The 23,958-nt window shown below is 48.7% G+C and overlaps 1 protein-coding gene across 1 annotated transcript; it reads right to left on the reverse strand.

The window, feature by feature from the left end:
* Positions 1-3,563: 3,563 nt before the first annotated feature.
* Positions 3,564-23,375, reverse strand: tcf19l (transcription factor 19 (SC1), like). Its single transcript, XM_060851170.1, has 3 exons — positions 22,452-23,375; positions 18,587-19,448; positions 3,564-9,391 (listed from the first exon to the last, which is right to left on the reverse strand). Exons 1-3 carry the CDS (start codon positions 22,744-22,746, stop codon positions 9,136-9,138), a joined length of 1,413 nt encoding a protein of 470 aa, XP_060707153.1. The 5' UTR covers positions 22,747-23,375; the 3' UTR covers positions 3,564-9,135.
* Between the last annotated feature and the right edge of the window lie 583 nt (positions 23,376-23,958).

A 23,958-nucleotide genomic window follows, 5' to 3' on the forward strand; every position in this document is an offset into this window, starting at 1 on the left:
TTTTATAAACTTCTATAACGTCACCCTCAGCCTCCCATACTCCAGGGAGACCTACCTGCTTGCTGTAAATGTCCCATCACCAACATCACCAAACTCACTTATCTACCTCACAGCTGCCTCTGTATTTCCTACACTTTGGAAGGTTTTAATGTGTGCTCCAACACACACTTACACAGCACCTTTGGCATGTGGTGGATGGAGGGGCGAGCGAGCTATTAGTACAAGGTTAGTACAATACTTCCCCATGGAAACATTATCAAGGAATGTTTGGGGGCTGGGTTGGGAGTGGGTGAGGGGGAGGATTGGAGTAGTGGGCTGTTTTTACCATGGACAGATGACCAGGAGCAGGAAGGAACACAAGAAACCACTGGAGAATGTGAGACTGGGGTGTACACATTTGGATGGGAACTATCACTCTGCGTTTGTGTGGAAATGCACTGCTTTGAACTGCATTGGAAGGGTTCTCTGCCTCTTAATTGTTGTTGCAATTTAAGGTAAGCGCTGCTCAGTGTCTGTTGCATCAGGAATTCCCTAGGGAATGTATGGGGCACTTTGTGCATTGATTAATATGGAACCCCACATGAGCAACTCGAGACAGAGCCCCTTAGTCATGTCCAAGGGATGGAAAGAGGCATTCAGCTTCCTCCAACACTTTCTATTGTTCAATTGTATCCAGTCGGATCTGTTTCCTTAACTCCTGCAATCCTTTCAAGCTTTCAAGTGACTGCCTGTTTGAAGTGCCTTGGGATAATGTTGTGAATGAATGACTGGAACTGAGCTTTCACTTTAATGCCAATTTGCTGCTACAGGCTAACCGCGCCACCTTGTGGCAAGGAGGAGTGGTGCGTGGGAAGCAAACTACCTCGGGCTCTCATCTATTCAACAATATGTTCCCATGTCTTTCTGCTGGCTTTTCATACATTTTATTTTCCAGACAGCCATTTGGGTATTTTAAACTGTTGCTGCAGGACATTCGGCTTCCAACATTGCACAGTGAGAGATCAGGAGTAGCTCAGCACAAAGTTTTTTTTATTTTTTAGAGTTTGATGGTTTTGGTTTCCAGCACAGAAATAGCATTATGCGTGGGGTTTTTTTTTGGAAAAATGTAATTTTAAATAATAAAAACCTTGTGATTTTTATCTTGCACACTTTACTACCTATTCTCATTCAGTGGACAACGTTCAAGGCCCTAGTTATTGCCTGGGAGTTTAGATGTAGCTCTCTCAGTCTCTTCCCCTCCACCAACACCTTGCTCCTGGCTCTGGAGCCATGAGTATACAATGGCCAATCAGTTCAGTGGGGAGCGGGTGCTACCCTCAGAAACGTGGTGAGACCTATGAGATGCTGGGGGCCTCAGTTTGTCCCATGGAGCAGGAGGAGATGTGGAACTACTGGAGAATGCAGAACGGGTTTACATTTGGATGGGAAATATCACCTTGTGTTTGTGTAGAAATGCAACATTTACCAGGATTTGAATTGGCATTGCAAGCATTCTCTGTGTCCTGCTTCTTTGTGGTTACAGAGAATCCCTACACTGTGGGGACAGACCCTTGAGCCCAACAAGTCCCCACTGACCCTCTGAACAGTAACCAACCCAGACCCATTTCCCCTACCCTATTGCTCTACACTTACCCCTGACTAATGCACCTGACCTACACATCGCTGATCACTACAGGCAATTTAGCATGGCCAATTCACCTACCTATGCATCTTTGGATCGCGGGAGGAAACCAGAGCACCTGGAGGAAACCCGTGCAGACACGGGGAGAATGTGGAAACTCCACACAGACAGCTGCCTGAGGTTGTAATTGAACCTGGGTCCCTGGAGCTGTAAGGCAGCAGTGCTAACCACTGAGCCACCACACTGACCACATTAGAATCATAGAATCCCTGCAGTGTGGAAACAGGCCCTTCAGCCCAACAAGTCCAGACCGACCCTCTGAAGAGTAAACCACCTAGACTCATTCCCTACCCTATTATCCTATATTTACTCCTAACCAAACATTTCTGATCACTATTTAGCACGGCCAATTCACCGAACCTGCTGGAATCAAACCGAGGTCCTGGCGCTGTGAGGCAGCAGTGCTAACCACCGAGCTACTGTGCTGCCCCATTTCGAAACAAAACTAGTCCCACCTGCCTGTACGTGGCCCATATGCCTCCAAACATTTCCAATTCATGTATTTATCCACATGTCTTTTAAATGTTGAAATTGTACCCACATCCATCACTTCCTTTGGACGTTCATGTAAGGATACGTTGTAAGGTGAAGGAGTGTGCAGGAATGCAACAGTTCCAGTTTGGATTCGAATTTCCCAAGGGAATATACGGAGTATTCACACACGGCAAGTATAGTGTGGCACCTCCATTAGGGAATCGCGTCCTTGCTAATACAGGTAAGGAAAGTTTACATCCAACAAATAACAAGCCAATCACATTAAAGCCAATTCATGCTGATGAAACCTGTATTATAGCAGAGTGAATGCCCCGAGGAAGTGAAGGATGTGGGTACAGTTGCAACATGTAAAAGCCATTTGGGTAAGTACATGGATAGGAACTGTCTGGAGGGATATGGGCCAAGCGCAGGCAGGTCAGGCTCGTTTAGCTTGGGAACAGCATGGACTGGTTGGGCCGAAGGATGTGTTTCTGTACTGTATGACTCATGTCTTTAGCTCTCCAGCCTCCACCTGGAGAATTCTCTCTCTTAAGCTTTCCCAAAGAGACCTTAGAGTTCCGGATCATAGCTCCTTGAAAGTAGAATTGCGGTTAGATAGAATAGTAAACAAAGTGTTTGGTATATTTTCCATTATTTGTCAGAGCATTGAATACAGGAGTTAGGAGGTCATGTTGCTGCTGTATAGGACATTGGTTAGGTCACTTTTTGAATATTGTGTGCAATTCTGGTCTCCCTCCTATCGGAAGGATGTTGTGAAACTTTAAATGGTTCAGAAAAGATTTAGAAAGATGTTGCCAGGGTTGGAGGATTTGAGCTACAGGAACAGGCTGAATAGGTTGGTGCTGTTTTCCTTGGAGTGTCAGAGGCTGAGGGGTGACCTTATAGAGGCTTATAAAATCATGAGCAGGATGGGGTAAAGGTGCGAGGTCTTTTCCCTGAATTGGGGGAGTCCAGAGCTAGAGGGCATAGGTGTAGGGAAAAATTTTAAAAGGGACCTAAGGGATCAACTTTTTCACTTAGATGGTGGCGCGTGTATGGAATGAGCTGCCAGAGGAAGTGATGGAGGCTGGTACCTAGGAAGGTATCTGGGTGGGTGTATGAATAGGAAGGGTTTAGAGGGATATGGTCCAAATGCTGGCAAATGGGACTAGATTAATTTAGCATAGTTGGTCAGCATGGACTAGTTAGATTGAAGGGTCTGTTTCCGTGCTGTACATCTCCATGACTAAGCTCTCTGACTCTTCAAAGGCAGCTGCTGGATGTTCTTAAAGGTGTCCACTTACTCATCTGCAACAGTGCATCGTTGCTGGGATACTGTGCTACAGGCATCGACTGCATCTTCCAAACAGTGGGAATATAGACACAGTGTAAGAGAGAAACAGCATGGGCAGTATTGTTTATTGAAAACGGGCAGTGACACAGCAAGAATATTACCATGCTTCTGAGAAGGAAGCAGTTACAATGATCATAGCAAAAACATAATTCCCAAAAAGCATGGGTCAGACTCTGCAGAGGACCCTGTTCACTTTGAATTACTGAAATCAAAAAGATGCCTGGCAGTTAACTGTCAATCAAGATTAACTGGTGCATTCTCCATGGTATCAGGATCCACTCAGTGACCAATCAGCGCTCTCAGGCAGTAGAAATGCTGGCATTGCTCTTGAATAGGTACTCTTACAAACTGCCCTGATCAGAGAAAGACAAAATGCTTCCAGAAAATGTTCTTTCTCCACCCCCTCCCCCAATACTGGATTCTGTACCAAACAACTACCCACTCAATCATCCATTCCCAAAGCCTGGATCAAAGCTTTTAAACATTAAAATGCCTGGGAATAAGATTCTACTTATCGGACCCATTGGGTCCTGTTGCCAGGTTCCATTCTGTAGTGATCTGACTACAACCCTTCCCTCACTCAAAACCACTCCACTGTGCAGTTACGGGAAAGAAAAGGAAAAGATAGGATTTAGCACCTTTCCGAACACACCTGTACTGTATATAGTGAACCATCACTCACCCAGACTCTCAGCCACTTGGCTTTACTCACAGAGATCTCTCTTCTCCCCACTGTCTCTGCCTGGGATCACACTTCACCCCTTTAAAAGGGGAGACAATGGCTTTCTGGTACTATCGCTGGACAGTTAACCCAGATAGAGCCAGGTAACAATGTTCTGGGAACACTGACTCGAATCCCGACGTGGCAGATGGTGGAATTCGAATTCAATAAAAGTGTGGAATTCAGAGTCTAAATGATGATCAATTGTTGGAAAATTCCATCTGGTTCACCAACGTCCTTTCGGGAAGAAAATCTGCCAATATCACTTGGCCCGGCCTACACGCGGTTGCCCTCTGGGCAATAAATGCCAGCCTAGCCAGCGACACCCTCATCCCGTGAATGAATATAAAACCAATACCCGGGTTGAGATGAGCAGAGAGAATGAGAGCCAGTGTTCCAATCGGACCATTTCCAGGAGGAAGGGATCATTTAAACTCCACAGGTCTGCAGCAGAAGTAAAGAGGAAGCAAGTATTAACTGGCAGAAGATTAGACTCTGATCCTCCCTCTCTGCAGGTGCTGACAGGCCAGCTGAGTTTATCTAGCCCTTTTTAAATTTCTGCCTGAGAATAACCTTTGCTCAGTTAAACAGCTCACACTATCGCCCAGATGTCAATCAGCAGGCTGCATTTCACTACACAGTCATTTCCTCCCCTCATTACAACATCTTCAATCACTTTTAAAAAAAAAATTAACAAATTGCTTTATATTGCTTGATGGAGGCAAAGCAGTCAGCCCCATGCTTGGTAGGTCCCTGTGCAAATCACATAATAAGCTTTACCGGTCGTAAAGTGTGGCGCTGGAAAAGCACAGCAGGTCAGGCAGCATCCAAGGAGCAGGAGGGTCGACGTTTCATGCATAAGCTCTTCATCAAAAATGTCAACTCTCCTGATTGTCACATGCTGCCTGACCTATTGTCCAGCATCTGCAGTCCTCACTTTCTCCTAATAAGCTTTACTAGCCATTTTAAAATCAGCAAGAATTCGGTTTCGAGGATCAGAAACATATTCGACTCCGCCCTGATTATAGAAATGCCATTTTTCAAAAAGTTGCTAATTCAACATTTACCTCAAAAGCAAATTGCTGCACTTTACCAGTGAGACACAGTGGGGCACGGGCTCCACCTTGTGGAGGAGAGCAGTGAGACACGGGCTCCAACATTGCAACATAACAACCCCCCTCCCCAATAAACACTGCTCACTGAAAACTCGAATTGTCCTCAAAACTGATCAGTGTAGAAAATGGTCAAATTAAAAACAGAGGGAAGAAACAACATACCCTTTTTAAAAATAAATAATTCAGCAAGATCCACAAATAAGTGCTTGGCATGTACAAAATGATTATAAAATAAGGAAATATATCTGAACTTTGCGAATTTAAGGAAAATTATATTAGGAGAGAACTAAGTAAACATTGGCAGGAAGAGACTATTTAGCCCATGGTGCCTGTGCTAGCCCTTCCATTCCCCATTACCCTGTAATTTCCCACCCTCATTACCCTGCAATTTCTTCACTCATTAAAAATCAAGCATTTAATCAACTCCCCCTTTGAAGCTGTTAAATCTTCTCCAACTTTCCCCTTTCAGCAATCACCTTAAATCAGTCTCCTCTGCTGGCCTGCCTGACAAAGCCTTTGACAGCTGGAAGGCGCTCTAACACGGTCAGAGGCCTTGAAGTGCATTATTGAATAAATTTTAAGTCTTTTCCCCCAACAGACTGAAGAAAGTTTGTCCCATCTATCCCATTAAAACACCCTCATAATTTCCAAAACCTTTGATAACGGCGCTCTGTGACCTTCGCTGGAGAACATTTCTTGCTTTTTTCACACAATCCTGACTCGGAACCTTGACGTTGCTCTGAGAGTGGATGGAATTCCCTTCCTCAGGTGCAACTGTGCTTCATTTCCCTCTTTAACCCAAGATAAAGTAACTCTGCCAGCAACTTCTGCTTTTGTTATTGATAATGTAACTCAGCACTGCCTGGGCATTGACCGCTGAACTATGATGAGCCCCATTGATTATTGTGGGAAACAGGCCAGGGAGGTGATCAAAAGCTTCCACCTTTTGGATCTCTCCTCCCTCCACTTAGCAGAAAGTTCCAGCTACTCCCCCACCCACTGAACTGCTGCAGCCCTACGCAAGGGCAATGAGAGAAAGATGACAGCCAGCAATAGTCAAAAGAAGCCACAGTGTAACCAGTTTAGAATAACTCCCTCCTACTCTTTTATATCCATTTATAAAAGCCAAGGACACTTTTAAAACTTTCTCATCCAGTGTGGAATGATCATTTCATGTTCTCTGTTCCAAATAGCTACTGTCACTCAGGTGGCTCAGTACAGACATGTTCTGGAAACAAACACCCAGCTTTGAGAGGCTTCTTGTTACCTCTAAATACTCTCCACCATCACTCCAGCTTTCCTGGATTTCAAAATAAACCTGCCAGCCTCCTCCCCACTCACATTAAACCTTCAGGAGTTTGAACAATAAGGGGATAGTTAAAGTCAGGTGACTCCCATCCCCTCTGATTGGGCAGGATTTGTTGAGAAAGGAGCCAGCATTGATGTTTCAGGGCCATGACCCTTCACCAAGACTCCACGCCAGGCCCGACCTGCAGGCCACTTTGGAAGTGCGTTTTGGATTTACACCATAAAAACCCAAGAAAGGAACACACGACAATCGAAACAAAGACGCTGGACTCTGTTCTATTTCAGATCCATCATGTGGTCAAGCTCACTCACCCCCAGCAGCCATATTGTCTTAAAATCGAAAAGAAAAATGTTCATGGTTGTGTTAGGGGAGGAATTCATCTCGTACGACAACGTTATGGGTGCTTGGGGCACCGGTCAAAGACCTTACCTCAATTCTCTGTTAGAAGGCAAACAGAAACATGATCAAATATGATTTAAATGATTGTGCTGGGGTCCTGTTGAAGCTCCTGGGCAGCACCAGGGACTCACGAATTATATACCATTGGAACCCATCTGTGCAAGGCAGCAATATCACCAGGAATGTGAGTTAATGCACCATTTATCACTGAACAAGCATTTGTTTGCTATCGGATTTTGGGAAACAACTATAATTGCTGATTCCAGCATTCTCCCCCGGGGGACATACAGATTCCCAGGGACCCAGAAGGGAAGAATCTTGCCACGTGCCGACCACAGGAGCTGTCTACAGTCGGACATGGCAGAGGCTGTTCCAGTGTACGATGTCTAGAACAGTAAACAGAGCAAATAGAAGTAGGCAATTTGGCCCTTTGAGCCTGTTCCACCATTCAATATAATCACAGCTGGTCATCCAATTCAGAAGCCCTGTCGCTGCTTTCTCCTAACATGCTTTGATTCCTTGTCTAACATCTTCTTGAAAACGCTCAATGTTTTGGCTCCCATTGCTTTTTCTGGCGGAGAATTCCATAGGCTGGCCTGTCTCCTTGTGACCTCATGATGTTAGACGACTCCAGTCGACAGGAAAGCCCTTCCTGTGTTTACCCTCTCAGAGATCCCTCCTTATTCTTCTAAATCCCAGTGAATACAGTCCTAACCGATCCAGTCGCTCCTCATACATCAGCCCTGCCATCTCGTGAACCAGTCTGGGGCACAGCCAAAGTCTCCTGTAAACAAAACTGTACCGGCTCACAACAAATACAGAGTGATTACCTTCCAAAAGTCATTCATTGGCTGGGAGGCAAAAATATTCTCGGAACAGTTTGAAAAGGACGCTGTGGGAGTACAACAATTCTTCCTGATTTGGGAGCCAAGTCCGCAGACAAAGCCATTGGACTCTGCTGAATTGACACAAAGATTTGGAGGGCTGGCCAATCATTCTCAGCATTTAAAATGCCAGTTAATGGGAAACATGCCCAGCTCCCTGACATCCTGAGCCAATCGCCAGGCTGCACGCGGTCAAGGAGCACATTCTTAGCTGGTAAGGGGCTCATTCTAGACCAATCCTGAAAGACCCTCCAAGGTATCATTTGTCACCTGCATTGGGCCCAGGCAACAGCTGGGTTCGGACGCTGGGAACGTTAGCAGCAGGTAATGGAAGGGGTGCAAGCACAATGGAGCAGTTAGCATCCTACACCACCATCCTAACATCCCACTTAGGCACAAAGAATCAGCCCAGATGAGCTGGAGCCCTCAAAGACACACAGAGCACAGTCCAACACAAGGTCACTGGACATTGTTCAGGAACAGGATTCTTGATGGATATTCTCCCTTCCGATAAACTATGTTGAATTAAATATACGGTGTCGTTATTGTTACAGATCTTGCAAATAGCAACGTTGTCAGATTGCATCCCTGGCAGTTGATATCGCAACGGTTGAGTTCCCTGTGACCTGTTCGCCAATGAAGACATCATTGGCCTTGCTCCTGGGACCCTGATCCCAATCACGCAGCAAGATTTCCTTTAAAATACATCCGCTAAATATTCCAAACATTTATGACAAACTTATGTGCTTTGATACTGAAATAGCTTATTACAACAGGAAGAGTGCACTGATCCAGCACTCCTCCTCCTCCTCTCCCCCCAAACCTGTACCAAGGAAGAAATCAGACTGTCAGCCACTTGACCAGGTCTGACCATCCACGCTACTGTCTAGAGCTATCAATATGGGATTGCACCAGACGTGACCCATTGCAGAACCTCCGAATTAACAGCACCCCCTTCTAGCGAAAATAACATAATATAGGCAATACTTTTAACTACCAATAAAACTCCCAGAGAACAGAAGCCGTTGAAAGTCCTGGCCCGAAACACCTTGACTTTCAAGCAGATTTCCCGGACGCAGAAAGGCCAGTGGGCACAAGAGAGATTTGTCGACATTTTCCACTGACGGTCACGGAGTTATAAAGGAGAACCCAGGAGGACTGGGAACAGAGTCACTGACTGACGTGTCCTCAGTGAGGGTTATGTACAGCCGCAGTGAAATTCAGCCGAAGCCTCTTTCATGGCCGTGTAGTTACAGCCGACACAAGCCACATGGTACCAGGCATCACAGTCATCACACTGCACCCACTCCACCGTGTCCCCCTGGGGGAGTTGGCACCGCCCAGCGGCACACTGCTCTGCTGTGTACAGGGTGTGAGTGAAGACCTTGCACATCACCTTGGAAGCCAGCGGGATGCTGCCCAGAGGATGTTTCCGTGGCCGACCTCTCTTCTTTCTGGCGGGGGGGGGGAAGTGGAGAGAAACAGACGCGGTGGTTAGTCGATGGGCTGCCCAGGTCTCCCGTCCCCAAAATCTCGCCAGGACCCTGCCAGAACCGGTGACAGACCATCTTTCCCACCTCCTGCAGACAGGAGGCCGCAATGTGAGCTTCAGGGGGAAAGTGAGGACTGCAGATGCTGGAGATCAGACTCCAGAGAGTGGGGCTGGAAAAGCACAGCAGGTCAGGCAGCATCCGAGGAGCAGGAGAATCGCCATTTCGGGTGATGATCCCTTCCCGATGAAGGGCTTTTGCCCCAAACGTCGACTCTCCTGCTCCTCGGATGCTGCCTGACCTGCTGTGCTTTTCCAGCCCCACACTCTGAGTCCGTTTGTCTGTAATAATGTGTGTTTCATTGATGCAAATTCGCTGTAAAATGATGGATGAATTGGGGACAGTGTTTCTAAAGGGCAATATTTTAAAACAGGTGTCGGTTATAACAGGATTCTGGTCTCCATTCGTTTAAATAGTGCTGCTATTATGTGATTTTTCTTATAACATGAGAGCAGAACTACCACGCTAAGGCAGGAGAGGGGAGGGGAGGGGAAGGGTTAAGGTCCCAGTGATCCCAGGGACGGCAGACATGTTAAAGCAAACAAGTGCAAATTATACAGTGCAAAGACTGAACTAAAGGAAAAGGCACGACAGAATCAAAAAGTTATTAAAAACCGAAACCGACAACCCGGCTCAAAGGGCTAAACTACAAAGGGAGTGTCTACAAATCAGTCTTCCATTCCCTGGACTTTAGAAGGTGAACTGAGGGACCCAATCAAAGCTTTCCAGATAATGGGGTCAGGAGAAACTATCCACCCAACTATTTCCACTAAACTCTCAGGCAAAAGGATTCAACAGGGAGTGTTGCAGTGAAATGAGGTGACATACAGAAAGTATGGCAGATATTTGCGATTCTCTCACAAACAGCAATTGGTACGAGATCATTTGAAACAAGATGATTAGATTTGATTACATTCCCTGCAGTGTGAAAACAGGCCATTTGGCCCAACAAGTCCACACTGACCCTCTGAACAGTAACCCACCCGGAACCATTCCCTTACCTTATTGCTCTATATTTACCCCTGACTATTTACACCTGACCTACACATCCCTGAACACAATGTGCAATTTAGCACGGCCAATTCACCTAAGCTGCACATCTTTGGATTGTGGGAGGAAACCTGCACAGGCAATGTGCAAACTCCATAAAGAGAGTCACCCGAGGTTGGAATCGAACCTGGGTCCCTGGTGCTGGGAGGCAGCAGTGCCGCCCCTGGTGATAGAGTCTTCCCAGCAGGTTCTGAGAAGGTTTGTAGCTCGGGTTGAGGTTACAGATGTAGGTTTGCTGGCTACCTTCCAGCTCAGCGAGGAAGCTTATAGAGCCTTCCTGACTGAGTCAGGCAGAGGTCACACCCTCCCTGCAGACTCACGGGATCTCAGGTTCAAATCCAAAGCGGGAGGATAAGAACAAAACCAGCAGGGGCTCCCACCTCAGGGCGGTGCTGGGGAAGTCCAGTTCAGGTGGAGTGTTACAGTGTAGCCCCTCGCAGGTGGGTGGGGTGTTAGTGAAGCCCCTAGCAGGCGGGTGGGGTGTGACAGGGAAGCCCCTAGCAGGCGGGTGGGGTGTGACAGGGAAGCCCCTAGCAGGCGGGTGGGGTGTGACAGGGAAGCCCCTAGCAGGCGGGTGGTGTGTTACAGGGAAGCCCTGGCAGGCGGGTGGGGTGTGACAGGGAAGCCCCTAGCAGGCGGGTGGGGTGTGACAGGGAAGCCCCTAGCAGGCGGGTGGGGTGTGACAGGGAAGCCCCTAGCAGGCGGGTGGGGTGTGACAGGGAAGCCCCTAGCAGGCGGGTGGGGTGTGACAGGGAAGCCCCTAGCAGGCGGGTGGGGTGTGACAGGGAAGCCCTCACAGACGGGTGGAGAGAACCCTGCCGCTGTTTCAAAGACAAACACAGAGGCTGCTCAATCGGCAATTTTTTTTAAAAAAGGAGGTAAAAACAATGTGCAGATGCTGGAAACCAGATTCTGGATTAGTGGTGCTGGAAGAGCACAGCAGTTCAGGCAGCATCCAAAGCTCTTCCAGCACCACTGATCCAGAATTTTTAAAAAATGTCCATTGTCAATGCGATGTTTCTGTTGGAGAAGCTTGCAGTGTGCAGTTACCTGCTGAGTTTTCACTGTAACACTCATTCCATTTCCAAAGTACCTCACTGGCTGCAAAATACTCAGACTTTCTGCCAAAGGTGAATCTAACCGCACTCCCCATCGTCCCAGGCAGCACATTGTCAACAGTGATAGAGGCACTGGAGAGTGAGTGCACAGGACATGTAGAAAGATGATCTCGTTCCCTCTATCCATTCAGGGGTAGCGAGCTCTGCCTCCTCGTTTATTCCCTCATCCCCAGTTGCCCCGGAGAACATTCTGGTGAACAACATTCGTCAGCAGCTGCAGTCCATTCAATGTCAGTACAATGCTGTCAGGGAGGGAGTCCCAGGATAATCACCCAAATCATACTGAAGGAACAGCAGCATATTTCAGCCACTAGACAGATGTGGTGCTTGGACAGGGATTCGTATGTTAGAGCCATGACACAGTAATGCAGCAACAATTACAGTCTGCTCTCCTCATGAACAGGTGGTTAGGATCTGGAACAGTGTCCGAAAGATGTGGGAAAGGCAGCTTCAGGCTGGAGTACTGTGTCCAGTTCTGGTCTCCCAGTTATAGGAAGGATGTTATGAAGTTGGAGAGGGTTCAGAAGCGATTTACCAGGATGTTACCAGGTATGGAAGGTTTTGAGTTATAAAGAAAGGCTGGGTTGGCTGGGACTTTTTTTATTTGAAAGCACTAGCTTTGGGAGCGCTGCTCCTTTGGAGTACAAGATCGTAGGACACAGAATTTTTCGAAAAAGTTTACAGTGTGATGTAACTGAAATTAAATATTTGAAAAAAAAACCTGAATTGTTTGTTAAGTCTCTCATCTTTCAGAATGGGCACCCATGGGGATGGCATTAAACCAGGGACCTTGGGTTCATGTCGCACTACAGGTGATCCCACTGCACTACACAGACAGAGAGACACACACACACACAGATCCTGTCTCATACACTCCCACACTCACCCTCTCAAACATATCCCCTTTACACTCACAGACACGCATACTGCACTATGCGTGTGCGCACACACACACACAAGTAAAAGCTTGTGGGGTGAATTTGTTCTTGCAGAATTAAATTTTATTTTGCTCAAAACTGCATGAATCCATGTAAGATTCTGTAAATCCCTTTTTAGAAACAGAATCAGTCTGAACAGTGGGGCACAGACAGCCTCACACAGGGCACCTCACACCTTCAGTGCATTATCTGGGCCAACATGACACCAATTGTTAAAGTTCACTTGAGAATGTAACTTTAAGAAAGCTCTGGGATTTTCATAAGTAAGAACTGAAACCAACGTGGTCATTCTAAAAGATGAGAGACTTAACAAACAATCCAGGTTTTTTTTCAAGTATTTAATTTTAGTAACATCATACTGTAAACTTTTGCTATAAATTCTGTGTCCTACGATTTTATACTCCACAACCACTTGATGAAGGAGCAGCGCTCCCAAAGCTAGTGCTTCCAAATAAACCTGTTGGACTATAACCTGGTGTGGTGTGCTTTTTAACTTAATAAAATAAAGAAAGGTACAGATAGAGTTAAACATAGTTACATTTTCCTTCGGAGGGGAATTTCAAGACTGGGGGCAGAGTTAAGGTGAGAGGAGAGAGATTTAAAAAAGACTTGAGGGGCAATTTTTTTTACACATAGGGTGGTTCACGTGTGGAATGAACTTCCTGAGAAAGTGATGGATGTGGGTAAAATTACAATGTTTAAGACATTTGAATAAGTACATGAACAGGAAAGTTTTGGAAGGATATGGGCCAGGAGCAGGCAGGTGGGACTAGTTTAGTTTAGGGATTAGGTTTGGCATGGAATAGTTGGACCAAAGGGTCTGTTTCTGTGCTCTATGACTCTATGGGTGTGACTTTCAGATGTGTAAGTGCATAAGCAGCTGAAGGGGGAACAATGTTGCAGTGTTACAGGGTCAGGGCAGGGAGCTGCACCAGCTAGGTTTCTCTTGCAGAGAGCTGGCGAAGGTTCAATGGGCCAAATGGCCTCCTTTAGTGTGGTAACCATTCCACAGTCCAAAGTCCATTTGAACTCAGGTTTAATTTGACCTCAGTTGTGCAGCACAGCCCCTTACCCGTCACAGACCACTGTGGGGACTCTTTGTTTAAGTAATTCTAAGCTAATCGCACTGCACCTGCTCCTTCCCTGGGGAACAGTGTCGGCTGCTCCTTCCCTGGGGAACAGTGTCGGCTGCTTACTGACTGCTGGTGCATTAGCGGTAATGCTCTCTTATTTCAGCTCCTTTCCTGTGGATAGTGTTCCCTGATGCAATACTCTCAGGAAAGACAATTCTCTGCACTTTTGTTGACTAATCTTCTTAAAACTAAAACTTTTGCTAAAATCATTGTTTCTGATTTGGACAAGATACATGAATGGGAAAGGTTTGGAGCGATATGGACCAATCGCAGACAAGTGGGACGAGTTTAATTTGGGAATCCTGGTTAGCGTGGACTGGTTGGACCGAAGGGTCTGTTTCTGTGCTGTAAGACTCTCTGACTCTGCCTTAGTTACCGTTTCTCATCTCTGGTCTCTCCCAAAGCTTTGAGGCTTGCCACAACAAAGCAGCCAAACCCACACACACTCTAACCACAGCCAGATCACTGTGCAGTACAAACCCTTAGCGTGAACATTCAGTGTGGCTGTTTATTAAATCTAAATAGCTGGTGGCACATTGCAATAACCTGAAACTGAGGTCCCTGGATATTCCTGTACACAATTAATAAATTCTTTATCCAACCCCATTAGATGATATGGCACTGGAAAAGGACATTCGGCCCAATCTGGAACATACAACGTAGAACAATACAGCACAGAGCAGGCTCTTTGGCCCTCGATGTTGCGCCAACCTGTGAACTAATCTAAGCCCATCCCCCTACACTATCCCACCATCATCCATATGCTTATCCAAATCCTGTTTAAATGCCCCTAGTGTGGCTGAGTTAACTACATTGGCAGGCAGGGCATTCCACACCCTTACAACTGTCTGAGTAAAGAAACTGCCTCTGACTCCTCAATTTGCAGTTATGATTCCTTGTACAAGCAGATATCACCATCCCAGGAAAAAGACTCTCACTATCCACCCTATCTAATCCTCTGATCATCTTGTAGGTCTCTATCACTTGAGAGGCGGCAGGGTGGCTCAGTGGTTAGCACTGCTGCCTCACAGCGCCACACTGAAAGCCAGGTTCAATGCCAGCCTCAGGCGACTGTCTGTGTAGAGTTTGCACATTCTCCTTGTGTCTGCGTGGGTTTCCTCCCACAGTCCAAAGATGTGTAGGTTAGTTGAATTGGCCATGCTAAATTGCACGTAGTGCTAGGTGCACTAGTCAGAGGGAAATGGGTCAGGGTGGGTTACTCTTCAGAGGGACGGTGTGGACTGGTTGGGACGAAGGGCCTGTTTCCGCACTGTAGGGAATCTAATCTATCTAAATCCCCTCTTAGCCTTCTCCTCTCCAATGAGAACAGACCCAAGTCCCTCAGCCTTTCCTCATAAGGCCTTCGCTTCAGACCAGGCAACATCCTGTGAAATCTCCTCTGCACCTTTTCCAATGCTTCCACATCCTTCTTGTAATGGGGCGACCAGAACTGTACACAATCTTCCAAGTGTGGCCGCACTAGCGTTTTGTATAGTTGCAGCATGACATCATGGCTCCGGAACTCAATCCCTCTACCAATTAAACCTAACACACCGTATGCCTTCTTAACAGCACCATCAACCTGGGTGGCAACTTTCAGGGATCTAGGTACATGGACACCAAGATCCCTCTGCACATCCACACTAACAAGAATCTTTCCATTAACCCAGATTCTGCCTTCCTGTTATTCTTACCAAAGTGAATCACCTCACATTTAGCTGCATTGATCTCCATTTTCCACCCCTCAGCCCAATTTTGCAGTTTATCCAAGTCCCCCTGCAACCTGTAACATTCTTCCACATTGTCCACTATTCCACCGACTTTAGTATCATCAGCAAACTTACTAACCTATCCACTTATGCCTGTGTCCAAGTCGTTTATAAAAATGACAAACAGCAGTGGTCCCAAAACAGATCCTTGTGGAACATCACTAGTGACCGGACTCCAGGCTGAATATTTTCCATCAACGACCACTCATTGCCTTCTTCCAGAAAGCCAGTTTCTAATTCAAATTGAGGGTGAATTGCTAAATCACCCTCAATTCCATGCCTCTGCATTTTCTCCAGTAGCCTACCACGTGGAACCTTATCAAAGGCTTTATTAAAGTCCATGTACACCACGTCAACTGCCCTACCCTCACCCACATGTTTGGTCACCTTCTCAAAAAAAAACTCAATGAGGTTTGTGAGACACAACCTGCCCTTGACGAAACCATGTTGACTATTTCCAATTAAACTGTCGCTTGCTCGATGATTATAAATCCTTCCTCTTATGATCCTTTCCAAAACTTTTCTGCAACAAATGTAAGGCTCACTGGTCGATAATTACCTGGGTCATCTCTACTGCCCTTTTTGAACAAGGGCACAACATTTGCAACCCTCCAGTTCTCTAGTACTAAACCTGTAGACAATGACGACTCAACGATCAAGGCCAAAGGCTGGGCCATCTCCTTCCTGGCTTCCCAGAGAATTCTCAGATAAATCCCATCCGGCCCAGGAGACTTATCTACTTTCACATTTTCTAGAATCGATTATACCTCCTCCTTACTAACCTCAAACCTTTCAAGTCTACTAGCCTGTATCTCAGTCTTCTCCTCTACAATATTCTCCTTTCCCTGAGTGAAAATAGATGAGAAATATTCATTTAGCACCTCTCCAATCTCCAAAGGGTCCACACACAACTTCCCACTTCTGTCTTTGACTGGACCTATTCCTACTGTGATCATCCTTTTATTCCTCATATACCTATAGAAAGCTATAGGGTTCTCCTTTATTCTACCTGCTAAAGATTGCTCATGTCCCATTCTTGCTCTTCTTAACTCTCTCTTTAAATCCTTCCAAGCTAATCTGTAACTCTCCATCTGCATCATCTGAACCATCTCGCCTCAATGTCACATAAGCCTCCCACTTCCGCTTGACAAGAGATACGATTTCTTTAGTAAACCACGGCTCCCTTACATTATCACTTCCTCCTTGCCTGACAGGGACATACCTAATTGATACTGTTCCAGTATAATATCAGATTTTCTAATGTCCCACCCAACACCCCTGCTCATCTTCCACCTGAGAGTCATGCAAGTTAGCAGGAGGAGGCCATTCAGCCAGACTGGACTGAATAGCAGAACAGGATAGACTTCACTTTCCTGCCTGCCCCCAACCCCCACAACTGGACCCTCTTGGACATCAAACAGTCATCAATAAAACCACAAGGACTGTCGATGCTGGGAATCAGAAACTAAAACAGAAATATCCAGAAAACCTGAGCAGCTCTGGCAGCATCTGTGGAGAGAAACTAGAATTAATGTTTCAGAACAGTTCTGAGGAAGGGCTATGGGACCCTTAAGCTGTTAAACTCTGATTTCTCTACACAGATGCCACCAGACCTGATGAGCTTTTCCAGCTATTTCTGTTTTCCAGTATCCAGCATTCCAAAAATGCCGGAATCTCAGGCTTGAGCATGTCCCAGACTCCACTGTTCTCTGTGGAAGTGATATTCTGGGGCGGACAGACGAGGTTTCTCTCATCTTCACCTTAAAGGGGGAAGATGCAGAATGAGGGAGCTTTGAAAGCTGAGAGGTTGAATGATGAGTGGGAAAAAGTGTGGTGCTGGAAAAGCACAGCCGGTCAGGCAGCATCCGAGGAGCAGGAGTTGACCTTTCCAGCACAAGCCCTTTATCAGCCACATTCCTTGATGAGCTGCCTGAACTGCTGTGCTTTTCCAGCACCACTCTCACATAGACTGTGGTTTCCAGCATCTGCAGTCATTGTTTTTACCTACATTGCTTGATGAGAGGGGCAGTGCTTGTCACTGGCCACTTGGGTGTTACTTTTCTCCCTGGTGGTGGGAATGGAATAAAGATTCATGCACCTTGTGTGTTTCACTGTGTCTCACACCTGCACACACACACAAGATGGGGGCTGGGGAATAAATCAGCACGACTGCAATTAGGTGGTAGTGTGGGGGGGGGGGGTAAAATAAAAATCAGTCACATTCCTGATGAAGAGCTTATGCTGGAGACATGACTCTCCTGCTCCTGGGATACTGCCTGACCTGCTGCGGGTTTTCCAGCACCACGTGTTTTGACTCTGATCTCCAGCATCTGCAGTCCTCAGTTATAGACTCAGAGATGTACAGCATGGAAACAGACCCTTCGGTCCAACCCGTCCATGCCAACCAGATATCCCAATCCAATCTAGTCCCACCTGCCAGCACCTGGCCCATATCCCTCCAAACCCTTCCTATTCATATACCCATCCAGATGCCTCTTAAATGTTGCAATTGTACCAGCCTCCACCACATCCTCTGGCAGCACATTCCATACACTTACCATACTCTGAGTAAAAAAGTTGCCCCGTAAGTCTTTCCCCTCTCACCCTAAACCTATGCCCTCTAGACTGGACTCCCCGACCCCAGGATAAAGAACCCCTGTTTATCCTATCCATACCCCTCATAATTTTGTAAATCTCTACAAGGTCACCCCTCAGCCTCCGCCGCTCCAGGGAAAACAGCCCCAGCCTCTCCCTGTAGCTCAGATCCTCCAACCCTGGCAACATCCTTGTAAATCTTTTCTGAACCCTTTCAAGTTTCACAACATCTTTCCGATAGGAAGGAGACCAAAATTGCATGCAATATTCCAACAGTGGCCTGACCAATGTCCTGTACAGCTGCAACATGACCTCCCAACTCCTGTACTCAATACTCTGACCAATAAAGGAAAGCAAACCAAACGCTGCCTTCACTGTCCTATCTGCCTGATGAGGAAAGACCTAAAGGTCATTCAGAGGCCAGGTCCTGGGAACCCCCATGGTCTTGTCAAGTTGGAACAACTCTCTCTCTCTCACACACACACACGGTACTTACCCAGAAGGGGTGATGTGCACGTTCCCTGTTGAATCTCGGGGCACAAGCCCACCCTGCTCCAGTTTCCCGGGGGGAGGTTTGCGCTCCGGTGACAGCGCCCGCAGCCCGAGTGTCAGCTGCCGGTACAGGTCGGGGTCCACGTCCGACTCGGACTTGCAGTGGCGCCGGCCCGGGGCGCGGTGCTGCACCTCGACGGCGAACCGCTGGATCTCCTCCTCCAGGTCCGGGAGCACGGTGTGCACGGTCTTCCGCCGGTGCTTGGCGGGCGCCTTCTGGGGGGGCGGAGGGTGGCCGGGCCCGGGGGCGGAGCCGGGGGGCCGGGAGTCCGGGGCCAGGTGGTGGCGGCGGCGGAGGGCGCGCAGCAGCCGCTTGGTGTCGCCGCCGTGCGCGTGGCCGTGGCCGTGCGCGTGCCCGACCGTGCACGGCGGCTGCAGTTGCAGGAGCAGCTGCGACCTCAGTTTGCTGATGCTGCCGATCGAGTCGAGGATCAGCGTCGCCCGGGGCGGGGGCGCGGGGACGGGGGCGGGTGCAGGCGGCGGCGGTCCCCGCGCGAAGCTCCGGATCCGGGCCCGGGGCGCGCGCTGCGGAGACAGGCGCCGCCCCGAGCAACACACCGGCCGGAAGGCGCCGCCCCCGCCGCCTGCACCCGCCCCCGCCCCCGGCCCCGGGCTGGTGATAGCGTCGAAGTCCGCCGGGCGCACCGTCACCCTCTGGAAGAGGAAGTAAAACTCGGAGTCCTGCTGGGCGGCCAGCGAGCCCTCCGGGATGTTCACCGCGTCCGGGTGGCCGAAGGTGACCGTGTCTCCGTCGGAGAGCTCCGTCCTCTCGCCTCTGCGGATCCGAATGTCATTCACAAACGTACCTGCAAAAAGGACACAGCCGCCAGCGTGAACCATCCCGCCTGCCCGCTTCTGTTAACGGTTTAAAAACAACAACAACAACAACAACAACAAAAACCAGGTTATATTTGCAAGCGCCAGCTTTTCAGTCTTCACCCGATGGAGGGGCGGCGCTCCGGAAGCTTGGACAGTGCTTCCAAATGAACCTGTTGGGACTATAACCTGGTGTTGTGTGTGATTTTTGCTGAAAATGTGTTGCTGGAAAAGCGCAGCAGGTCAGGGCAGCATCCAGGGAGCAGGAGAATCGACGTTTCGGGCATGAGCCCTTCTTCTCCTGTTCCTCGGATGCTGCCCTGACCTGCTGCGCTTTTCCAGCAACACATTTTCAGCTCTGATCTCCAGCATCTGCAGTCCTCACTTTCTCCTAGTTGTGTGATTTTTGCCTAGCTGATTTTAACCTTAATGATGCCTACTTTGAAGAAGTTCTCCTCCACAAGAATCTCAGTGAGTCTCTCTCTCTCTCACTGCACCCACCCACCCAGGTCATCTCCTCTGCCCTGAAGCTCTTCAACCATGTACTGAAACAGCAGGTCAGGCAGCATCCAAGGAACAGGAACATCGACGTTTCGGGCAAAAGCCCTTCATCAGGGACAGAGGCGGGGAACCTGTAGGGTGGAGAGGCTCCCTGAGATTCTTGTAGAGAGAGGAGGAGAACTTCTTCAAGGCAGGCATCCCTGCAAGAGGATTCACAGTAAGGTTAAAATCAACCAGGTAAAAACGAGGACCGCAGAAGCTGGAATCCCCTGCCTCTGTTCCTGATGAAGGGCTTTTGCCCGAAACATCGATTTTCTTGCTCCTTGGATGCTGCCTGACCTGTTGTGCTTTTCCAGCATCTCTCTGATCTAAACTCTGGTTTCCAGCATCTGCAGTCCTCGTTGTTACCATGTACTGAAACAGACTACTCTTTGCTACCTTCTCCCCACCCTCCCCTCTGACCTATCAACTCCATCCCCATACACCTATTGTACTATTCGCTACGTTCTCCCCAGCTCTCCCCCCCCCATTCATCCCTCCACCCTGGAGACTTCCTGCCTCTATTCCTGATGAAGGGCACTTGCCCGAAACGTCAATGTTCCTGCTCTTCGGATGCTGCCTGACCTGCTGTGCTTTTCCAGCACCACTCTGACCTAAACTCTGGTTTCCAGCATCTGCAGTCCTCACTTTTGCCTCGTTGAATATTAACTTGGTCCACTCCAGTCCAACACCGGCACTCCACATCATTGTCCTTTTAGAGTTACGCAGACCCTTCGGTGCAACCCCAGCCCACGCCAACCATGTTCCCACCTGCCTGCTCAATCCAAACCATTCCTGTTCATCTGCTTAGAGTCATAGAGATGTACAGCTCAGAAGCAGACCCTTGGGACCAGCTTGTCCGTGCAGACCAGATATCCCAACCCAACCTCTTCCCACCTGCCAGCACCCGGCTCATATCCCTCCAAACCCTTCCTATCCATAGATCCATTCAGATGCCTTTTAAATGTTGTAATTGTACCAGCCTCCACCACTTCCTCTGGCAGCTCATTCCATACACGTACCACCCTCTACGTGAAAAAGTTGCCTCTTAGGTCTCTTTGCTCCAAATGTCTTTCAAATCGTTGCAACTATACCCGCCTCCACCACTTTCTCTGGCAGTTCATTCCACGTACGAACCACTCTGTTAAAAAGAAAAGTTGTCCCTCGTGTCCTTTTTGAAGGACTGAGAAGTAACATTCGAAAATAAAGGTTCGTTTTTCCGCCCAACCTTGTCGGCATCCACTAATACCAAACCAGGAAAGGGCGAACAGGCGGGTCACAGACGTAACCTCCCTCAGGAGCCTCTCTCCCTCTAGTTTTCCCTCCCATGTGGCCAGAGAGCATCTGCCCTCGTTCAGAACTGCACCGAGGTGGTTCAAAGGAGAAAATTGCAGGTCTGAGCTCACATTAAGCAGCATCGTGTCTCCTTCTAATGAACCATCTGTCACAGGTATATATGACGGCACCAGGACAATTAGCTCGCTTTATCATTTTTGAAACCAACACCAACCAATATCGACGCCAATCCCGGACCAAGTAATCCGACAGACTAGGGCACCATCTACCACCTTCAACCTTCAGCCCTTCTCCCACCGAAGCACAGCAGCAGCAGCAATGTGTAGCATCTGCTAGACGCACTGCAGTAACCCACCAAGGTTCCTCCCACAGCGCTTTCAGACCCCGGAGAAGCGCAGGACATGCATAGAAACTGCCCTCCAAGCCAGATTTGTAATATAACTGATATTTTTGCACAGCTGCTGAGGCAAAATCCTGCAACTTATCTCCTAACAGTGCTCCAAGACTGCTGCGGTTCAAGGGGGTTGCTCACCAACACCATCTCCAGGGTAACTCGCCTAACCAGCCACACCATATTCCCTGAATAATTAAAAACAGGAAGATACTCATGTTCCCCTCCCGCTAACAGAAACGTGGCTACAGCTGTTTATCAACGTCAGAGAGCTTGAACAGTTGGCAGGCGACTTTAATGCTGGAGAACAGTATTTCACATTAAAACGGCCTCAGATTTCTGATGCCATGCACTCACACCTCCTGCCGCCCTCGAAACCACCCTTTGACCTCGTAGTGCCCCGCAACCCCAAGACAAGAACAAAATACTACAAACGCTGAAAATCTGAAATAAAAGACAGAAAGCATCACAAACATTCAACAGGTCAGACATTGTGGGCGCAGAAAGAAACAGATTTCTAGTTTCAGCTTCGTATCTATCATCAGAATTCAATTAAGGCTATCCCATTCCCCTGTTCCCTCCCATTCCCCCCTGCATCCGACTCCCTTAGCCACCCATTTCCCTATATTTTGCCCTTGTATTCCCCCCATCTCCCTGTATCCTACCTCCCTTATCACACCCGTATTCCCCTATACTCCACAGACTCCTCTATCCCCCTGTATCATCCCCCATATTTTCGCACTATGGCCCCCCCCCCAGCTCTCACCGTTCGTGCTCCTGTCGACGATGTGCACTCTCCAGTCGCCCCCGGCCGCCCCCCTCTCGGCCTGCAGCTCGGCGTGCACCCGGGAGATGAGCTCTTCGGCCCGCCCTGAGCTCAGGCACAGATCGGTCAGGTCGGCTCGGCGGCCGAGGCGGAAGGTGCACCGCTGGCCGACCGGCAGGAAGGTGTAGAGGTCGCGGGCGGGTGCCGTCGCCGGAGCCTCTCCGGGCCTCGGGCTGGGCTGCGGGGCGGTGCCGATGCGGAGCAGCTGCAGGCAGGGCTGCACCTCTGACAGCATCCTCTCTGGGGACGGTGTTGGGGTTGGGGGCTAGGTCATCAAAACCTGCGCTCCTGGGGGCGAGGGACGGATTGTTCCGTCATCAAACCCTGGGTTCCCGGGATACGTTCAAATCGTTAGGTCAGCAAATCCTGGGCTCCCGGGGGCAGAGTCCGATTGTTAAGTCACCAAATCATGGGTTCCTCGGGTACGTTCCGATTGTTAGGTCATCAAATCCTGGGCTCCCGGGATACGTTGCAATCGTTAGGACACCAAATCCTGGGCCCCCGGGGGGCAGAGTCCGATTGTTAAATCACCAAATACTGGGTTCCAGGTTTTAGATCCGATTGTTAGGTCATCAAATCCTGGGCTCCCGGGTGTAGGCTCCGATTGTTAGGTCATCAAATCCTGGGCTCCCGGGTGTAGGCTCCGATTGTTAGGTCATCAAATCCTGGGCTCCCGGGTGTAGGCTCCGATTGTTAGGTCATCAAAGCAGGGGCCCGAATCTCTACCTCCGACCATTAGGGTGGACAGGGTCTCGCGCTGCCTCTCTCCGCCAGGCGTCAATGCAATTGTTGTTGTTGTCGATCCAGTGTTCCTCGGTGTGACCGATCGGTTCAACTACAGCCGCGGCAGACCAGCTGTCTGTTGTCTATTCTCTCTCTCTCTCCTTCTGTTTACAGGAAGCGCCTTTGAAAATTGGCGCGCTGGAGCAGGACGCCGAATATCGCGAGATCTTCCTCACCTTCACCGGTAGCTCCGCTAATTAGGCCTGCGCACTGGGAAGTGATGCCAATTGATTGGCCGTGCCGCCATCTTTGATGCTGGCTTCCGCCCACCCGTGGGCGCATGGTGCCAGGCAGAGCTGTCAGATAGGAGGAATACAGGAGAGTCGTAGAGATGTACAACGCAGAGACAGACCCTTCGGTCCAACCCGTCCATGCCGACCAGATATCCCAACCCAATCTAGTTCCACCTGCCAACACCGACCCGTATCCCCTCCAAACCCTTCCTATTCATATACCCACCCAGATGCCTTTTAAATGTTGCAATTGTACCAGCCTCCACTACTTCCTCTGGCAGCCCATTCCACACACGCACCTCCCTCTGCGTGAAAAAGTTTATATGTAAACTTCCCTCTCACCCCTCTCACCCTAAACCTATGCCCTCTAATTCTGGACTCCGCCACCCCAGGGAAAATACTTTATGTATCTACCCAATCCATGTCCCTCA

The sequence above is a fragment of the Hemiscyllium ocellatum genome, chromosome 35 (assembly GCF_020745735.1).
Source record: "Hemiscyllium ocellatum isolate sHemOce1 chromosome 35, sHemOce1.pat.X.cur, whole genome shotgun sequence".
In the NCBI taxonomy this organism is placed as follows: domain Eukaryota; kingdom Metazoa; phylum Chordata; class Chondrichthyes; order Orectolobiformes; family Hemiscylliidae; genus Hemiscyllium; species Hemiscyllium ocellatum.